Genomic DNA, 8,207 nt, shown 5'->3' with positions numbered 1-8,207 from the left:
CAATACTTAGTATTATTTTTTCACCGATCCTTGGTCTGGCCCAATACGTGAGATCCCTTTCTTATCCAGTCCACGGAAAACAACCACTTCCAAGAATTTTGCATCTTCTTCTACTCTGTACACCTTTTGTGAAAACCTTAAATGTTCAATAGAGGTTTGGTGTCAGTGGATACCTTAAGTTTTGGTGAACCAGCTTTTAATATCTTCAGACAAATTGTTCAGAAACCTATTAAATTCCAGCATAAACTAGTTTATCATGAGCAAAGTTAAGAACCAGTTTGCCTCAAACCGATTTATTGCTGTCGACGATATCACCGCTTCTAGGGCAATGTAAGACTTTAAAGAACCCCTACTCCGGACTTAAAGCTTCGTAATTTAATTCAACAAGCAACTAACCTGACCAGTGGCTCAATAAAACTGGCTGTGAACCTCAAATATCTAGCTATGCGGACAACAAACCACAAGATCAAGCAATGATTGTTTCAATCTCAACTCGTGCTCCCTTAAATTCTTCATTCACTAAAAGGTTGTAAATGAAATAACTACAAGAGTTTAGAGATAACCTAAAGAAGTAGTCTTCTGTAGGAAGTTCTAAAGTGGATTATGCACTTCAGTGAGGGGGTTTATGCAAGTAACGACTAAACGTCTCTAAACCATTTTTGAAAATTAGAAAGCCTACTTTTCTAGCCCTCATGTTCACAATATGTTAAACTTTATCATTATGCATAACGCGAAGTTTATAGTTCATAAATAACTTCCATCTACCAACACATAAGAGGACAAGGTAGCCTGGTATTTGAACTTTTACACAGCGACAATTTTTCAGATCATCTATAATTTTTCTATAAACGGTTTTAACAGATTGTGAATTTCTGCAACACAAGTGTGAGAAGAAGTTCACGAAATATGACTAGGCTTTTAAGCTACGTTTTGGAACTATTATACTATTAAGTACGGCTATCGCAGTGTAATAAAACAAAATCTTACTGACTCGACGCTATGTACCTCAGAGGACTGTCGTTGCTCTTCACCACTATAGATACAGATCTGGAGGTTTCATCGATCTTCAAACCGCCCGTTGTATCGCGCAGTGTCACTTGGAATTGCTCAGCATCTTCAGGGATCTGTTTGAAAAATTGCAAATAGGACAATTCCTTTGCCATAGAAAGCTAGTGTAACTATTTTAAAAAGCATGCATCCTTGGGCTAAAAAAACAGCCATTTACAACACAGAGGTAAATAAGCTGCTTTCTACACTGCAAGCTATATACTGCAGTAATATATGGGTCAACATGTGGACACAAGCTTTCTCTTCTTTCAAATAAAAAGGCTACAAAGTATTAATGTTTTCCCACCTGGTCATCGATGACTTCCAAATGTAAATCCTTTTTGTACTCGCCTTGTGACATTGTGACAGTGCCTTGTAGCGGAAATATGTCCTTTTCATAACTCTAAATTGAAAATTGGTTACAAGTTAATTAAAAAACATTATTAAAAGGTTGTTCAGATGTATTGCAAAAGTATAAACTTTTTAAATGGCAGTTCGAGAAGTTATTTTTGCAACATTGTAAAAACGTTTGTGTGTTTCAGATTATTTTCATGAAACTATTCGCAACTTAAAAAAGCGGTAATAACTATTAAAGAAAATAAAGGGGTGTAGCCAATCAGTAAATATCTATAAGATTGGCCCGTGATACAAGAGAAAGATCCACAGAGGATACAAACTGATCTGATATGCATGAATCTACAAGTGAATAAAAAATAACAGTAACCTCTCAAGAACATGTAGCTCCACACAAAGTGAAATGTGTACGACTTTTGACTCTTTTTATTTCTTTAAAAACTAATGTCTAAAAAGACATTATTGAAAGCAACTACGGACAGTGGCCAGTGTTTCGATCTTCCGATCTCTTCAGCACAGTAAAATGAGAGTAAAAAGTTGTCTTGAAGTTTTGAGATGATGGTTTCTAAGGGTGATTTTAATAAGCCAACAAGAATTGACTTAATTTTCAATTTTGGACTTCAGCGAAACGTAATTTTACCGCCAATTTAAAAGTGTGATTTTTTTGTGCTAAGCAATGAATGGAATTTGTCAAAAATAAAATCTTGAGAAAAAAGACAGGAGTTTGTCAGGGTGCCAGGAAATAACAATCATCTGTAGGCCTACACCCCTTCATTTTCTTGGAACCTTAATACTTATATGTGCTGCTAGTATCCAATTTATTGTATTTTGGATCCATCTCAGATGATTATTATGTCCTGGCTTAGCAACAAATTCCTGTATTTTTTCAAGTTTTTATTTTTAACACATTCCATTCATTGCTTAGCACAACTTTTCTCAAAAAAATCACACTTTCTAATTGGCGGTAAAAATACGTTTCGCTGAAGTCCGACTTAAAAAATTAAATCAATTCTCATTGGCTTATTAAAATCACTCTTAGAAACCATCATCTCAAAACTTCAAGACAACTTTCTACTTTCATTTTACTGCTAAAGAGATCGGAAGATTGAAACACTTGCCATTGTCCGCAGTTAGTTGTTTTTAATATCTTTCTAGACATTAGTTTGTAAAGAAATAAAAAGAGTCAAAAGTCATACAAATTTCACTTTGTGTGGAGCTACAAGTACTTAAGAGGTTACTGTTATTTTTTATTCACTTTATAATTATCAAATACCGCATTTAGAAAAGAATTACTTCAGGTCTTGAAATTTCATACGTCACAGATACGTCACCGAATCTTCCTCTTTGACGTAACAGTGACAAAGTTACAGACGCGTTTTTATTTGATTCTTCATCCACTTGCACAGGTGATAGCTACAAACCGTTAAAAATACTAACTTAAATATATAATAGCGTGTGTATATAGCGCTGCATTCATTACAAATATGCTGCATTCATCGCTTTTAGCGTTTTTAAGAGAAGCAGGCAGTTTCAGAGCAGCCATGCAGAAGCATCAAGCAAGTTCAATAACTTTTGGGTCTACATTTATCGAAATTATATCTTTCGCTACAGTGAAAGTAAAAGTTAATCTTTTACAATTTAGAATGCATAGGCACTAGGTAGCCTATAGATTTAACCCAGCCAACAAAACCAGTCGTTTGTATTCTACAATCTACATTGTTTCAAAGTCTGCAGTTGTTGTATCAAGTAAAAAAGGTTTATTTTTTATCTGGAAAATTGATACTGTAAAAACATAAAAGCTAACAGGTAAATTCTTAGAGGTCAAAGAACTACAGAAGTTGTACATGACTACATATATATATATATACATATAACTATAAAATATACGCTCTTACAGTGTCAAAGCCAATAATTCCATGTGCATCATCGTTGGCTAAGATAGTCAATTCAGCAATGGACGGTTCGCCAATTCTAATTGCTATTAAAGATCTTATGCTGAACCTAACAAAATATTTAAAATAACGTTATAACAACTTTGCTTTTGTCATTAGTGATTGGTCAGTGCCCTGATAACAACATCTCTGCTTCACAAAATCCACTGGTAGACTCCTACATTTAGTGACGGCGCCAAAAATATTTTATGGTGGCGCTTCTCAATAGCAATTGTAACACTTACAAATCTTGCAATTGTAACACTTATAAACAACAGAAATTAAAGACAAGGAGAGATGGAAGTAGCCTAATGAAGGGCTACTTCCATCTCTCCGCTGGGCTACTCCGCTGGGATAGATGCTAATAAGGCACTACTATAAAGTTAGCTTTGTAAAATGTGGTTTTGCAAACTTTCGTTCATGTTGCAGACCACTTAAATAGATCTCTCCCCCTTGGGTTTCTAAAAGATGACGCCCCCCTCCATCCGGTCGGGGGTACGGAGACGGTTAACACAGCTCTGGTTACAGACATCACTTGATTGTCACTGATTTGCGTTAAAACAAAAAGTAGTAGCCTACGGTAACCTACATCACAAACCTGGTAAAATTTAAATAATTTTACTTGTGTCAGGTACCGTATGAGGTAAAGCTATCACAAAATGATTGAAGACAAGACTTGGTTTTGGCTTAATGAAATTACTTTATCAAGAAGAGATCAAAATTTTTTTCGATCACGAGTTAGAAACTTCAAAGGATCGCAGATACAGAAACCCAGCTTCAAAAAGACTAGCCGAGACGTAATTTCAGTTTGTCTTAAAGAATATTTGTATGATGCATAATTTGTTGAATTAACTATTTTTTTTTTACCTTACAACTTCATCTTCTTCAGGAATATCATCTTCAGCAACAAAAACATTGAAACTTTTGACAGACGCTGAGTCAGTTTTTAAGAAAGCAACAGTCCAAGAGTTGGTTTTAAGATCTGAGGTTTGGTTTTCTACCTGAAATTAGAAATGAAAAAAGTTATTTTTGAATACTAAAAAGCTAGTTTTTGGTTCAAATGCTAAATATTTAGAAACATGGTAGCATACAACCAGGGCTTTGGAGTGAGAGAGATTTTGGCGTGTCCGGAGTCGGAAGGCCAAGAATAAACCGAGGAGTCAGAGTAGTCATATATATTTCGCCTGACTCCACAGCTCTGGTTAGGGGCTTATAAAAGACGTCCTCATAAAATTGCAAAAAAGTGACCTCTCCTTACCCCATGTCCGCAAAATCTCCGTACTGTGGTATAGAAAAATTCGAAATTTACAACCCCCCCCCCAGGCCCGTAACTAGGGGGGCGCAGGGGGGGCGAAGCCCCCCCTGCAAAAATGTTGGCACCCCCTGGAAAAGATTATGTTAATTAGCTCTGTTCGCTGACTTTTCAGTTTTATACTCAATTTTCTTGTGTTATTTAATTGTAAACATTGTGTGTTTAAGGGTGTGGTAGAATGTTGTCTCTAAAACAAAGTTTGCCTAATTTTAAACGAAACTGCATTAAAAGAGCGAGTTTTGCCAATACCAAACATTCAAATATCTCAGCCAGGAATTAGCAACAAGAAAACATAGAGACTTAGCTTTATTACCGAAAAATGCCCTAGAAAACATGATCTTATCCTTTTGCTATGCCACCGGACAGCACCATTTTACAGGAATATTTATACCCACATGTTTGTTGAAAATGCTTTCAGAATGCACCAAATTCAAAGTAATTTTTCAAAATTTTCTGGGGGAGGCCCCCCAGACCCCCCGCTGCTGGGTGTCGCCTTTGGCGAAGACGCCGTCGGTCTTTGCCCGTCGGCCGTCAACCCCCACCCCCTTTCAAAATTCCTGGCTACGCCACTGACTGTTTCTATGATAAACTAGTCTAATGTAAACGTTGTATTAGGCCTACGATTAATGTTCTTGCGTAAATATACCCACATTGTGTACAAACGTCGTTTTCGTACATGATACGGAAGGTAAAAGTTGGGCCCCCTCTAGAATACTTTTTGCCCACCCTGCTGCTCCAAGCTAGTTACGGGCCTGCCCCCCCACCCACAATGACTGCGGACGTCTTTTATAGACAGTCCCTCATAACAAAAGATGCATAATTCTGAACGCAGAAGAATTGCGCATCCGTCTATCCCATAACAAAACAAGCAATTGAGCTTATCTTTCGCTAGAACTATATATCCACTAACCACTCCCTAGGCCTATCCTATTGGCATAACTTTAAGATTCTAAGATACAACCAAACGTTTGGAATAAACTACTATACTATTCCATTTTGTCGAATGTTTTATAAAACAGGATCGAATTACAAAGTTACGAATTATCTGAAACAATCGACCAGAATAGTCTACATCGCTATCACACAATTTAATGATAAAGCAGCCCAACAAGTCTGGGCTACTTGTGTAAGATATTGTAACAGGTTCACGCAATGAAAGAAACAACGTGCATAATGCTCTCCCGTCTTTTATGCAGAAGTAATACAAGTATTTACTTCACAGTGTAGATTTTATAGTATTTATGTAGATTATATAGTATATGTGTAGATTATGGAGTATATTAGAGCGTGTTTGTTTGGTGACAGGAAAACTTCGACGACCTACATGTACAGCAAATTTCAGGTATTAAAAGTGAGTGACCTTGCAAAGCTGGCATATGCACAGTTCATGTTCAAGTACGAAAATAATTTTTTGCCAGCATGTTTCTCTGGTTACTTTGTTAAATTAGACGACATACATCAACATGATACAAGACATAAGGCTAAAACCAGATTTTTTCTTCCCAGGTTTGAAACAAACTTTGGCAAAAAAACACTCCATTTCTTGTGTGTGCAAGTGTGGAGTGAAATTTCACACGATGTAAAAGATTTACCGTTCCATTGCTTTAAAAAAAATCTCAAAAACCAACTGTTACATGAATATACATGCGTACCTTAAGTGCTCAATACAAAGGATAACTTACCTTTACAGTAGGCCTATATCATCATATCGTAAGTTACTTATTAATATTTGTTCTCTACAGTTATTAGTATCAAATTGCCCTGTTTTTGTATGCTTCACATAAAAATTGTTGCAATTCGGTGGTGGTATCCACGTTTTTCCTCGTTATTTCAGGAAAACTTTCGCAAGTGCTGTAGCCTATTATAGCACACAATCACTAATTATTGGTGGTTGGTCAATTCTTGGTCGTTGCTCGTTGGTTTGAATCTTCATCCTCGGCTTACTCAGTCTGAGAATGCAGATTCAAACCAACAGTAGTTGTTTTTCAATCTCAGTGGCGAACTCTTTTTATTCAATGAAGTAGTGTGCCTGCCTCTGCACACTAGTGTGTATGAATGTGTAGTTAGATTTACTGTGATGGGGTGGTGGCTGACTAGATGACTGCTTATGGTCTTTCGCTACCATCCTGATTGCGCCATAATCTAACCAACAGTTGTACAATGCATTGTTTTGACAATTACATTTTACTCTGATTATTTGTTAATATATGGCGCTGTTAAAACAAAATAAATTGACTTGACTTGACTTGACTTTGTATTTACTTTACTACACTGTGAAGCAAGCAACGATCATGCTGCTAAAAGCGAAACTCAATCAATTGCACAATACAAGTATACTCAGACAATGTTGTTAAAAAAACAACTGTAGAGGAAATTTGTAGCCTACCTGAATGATGACTGTAAAATCCGATCCAAATTCTCCATCTTTTTCAATCGAAAGCGTTGTAAATGCGCCAGCAGTTTCATTCAAGGCTCCGTAATTTTGCTTGGTGAATCGAACAGATACGTCTTGGCAATCAATGAAGCCCGCTTGTGACATCACAAGCGCAAGAACAATGTGTTCTGATGGAGAAAATATCATGTCGCAGGATTTTACAACTACGTTGCAGGACACCTGGGTGTGGAAACTATCCAAAGCTTTGAAACTACAGCTTGAGCTGTGAGTCAGTTGATGGTCGAATTTGTGTCAGCTGCGTTAAATAGTTGTTGGCTAGACCTACACTAGCAAGAAAACTGTTGACAAAAGAAAATTTTTGCGATAGCTACATTCTTTAAGAAGCATGTATGTAACATCATAATTGCTTTATAAAATATTTAGCCATCTCGAGTTGTTTATGATGTGAAAGTTGCAGACGATTGAGTTACAATGCTGTAAGACTACGTAGCGTAGTGGAGATTGGTTACAAACTATAGTAGTCTTATGCCACTGTTGTGGTCGTTCTCAAAAAATTAGTTGCATTATTGGTTGGTGGTTGTAGCTAGTGACATTTGCAAGATTTTCCTAGGGGGATCATTCTTTTTCAGAATAACGCTCGTTTAGTCATAACATCCAGTGTAGGATAGTACCGTACTACCATGCCTTGACTACGCGACAAATTAGGCTTTCCGGCTTTAAGCTCATATTTTTTTCTTGATGAAGGGAATAAAATTTACCAGATTTTTTGCACAGTATAGCCTGTGGCTAATCATAGCCATTTTGTTAAGTTTATTGTAAATTAACATTAACTGACATTTTCATCAATACATAGCTTGTTACTGTAAAATATTTCACCATGGATGGACGGACCTAAAATTGGGCGTTAATCATCTCATGTTGTCTGTGATTTCTTTAATTGCCAATGTGTGTGAACTGCATTAAGAATAAAAAATAATGCCTTAGTTTATTGAAATGCGTCCTCCACTGATTGATTTAAGAATCATTTTCCGCGGGATGGAAAAGCTACCTTGAGAGATAATCCTGACAACTATACTTGTAAAGACTTTGAACCACTGACGTGGGATCGTTCACATAGACCAGACAAGGTTTAATACTAGTTTCAGTTTATTAAAGATTTTTTGTCGTA

The 8,207-nt window shown here is 36.5% G+C and overlaps 1 protein-coding gene across 1 annotated transcript; it reads right to left on the bottom strand.

The window, feature by feature from the left end:
• Window positions 1-12: 12 nt before the first annotated feature.
• Window positions 13-7,225, bottom strand: LOC145776190 (adhesion G-protein coupled receptor V1-like). Its single transcript, XM_082587593.1, has 7 exons — window positions 7,031-7,225; window positions 4,200-4,333; window positions 3,297-3,402; window positions 2,695-2,814; window positions 1,355-1,450; window positions 1,006-1,124; window positions 13-136 (listed from the first exon to the last, which is right to left on the bottom strand). The coding sequence occupies exons 1-7, from the start codon at window positions 7,223-7,225 to the stop codon at window positions 13-15; spliced, it is 894 nt and encodes a 297-aa protein (XP_082443719.1).
• Window positions 7,226-8,207: the final 982 nt, after the last annotated feature.

The sequence above is a fragment of the Aplidium turbinatum genome, chromosome 8 (genome assembly GCF_918807975.1).
Source record: "Aplidium turbinatum chromosome 8, kaAplTurb1.1, whole genome shotgun sequence".
NCBI lineage: Eukaryota > Metazoa > Chordata > Ascidiacea > Aplousobranchia > Polyclinidae > Aplidium > Aplidium turbinatum.
Note: the sequence above shows the minus strand (reverse complement) of the source record. Positions and strands in the feature narration are given on the sequence as shown.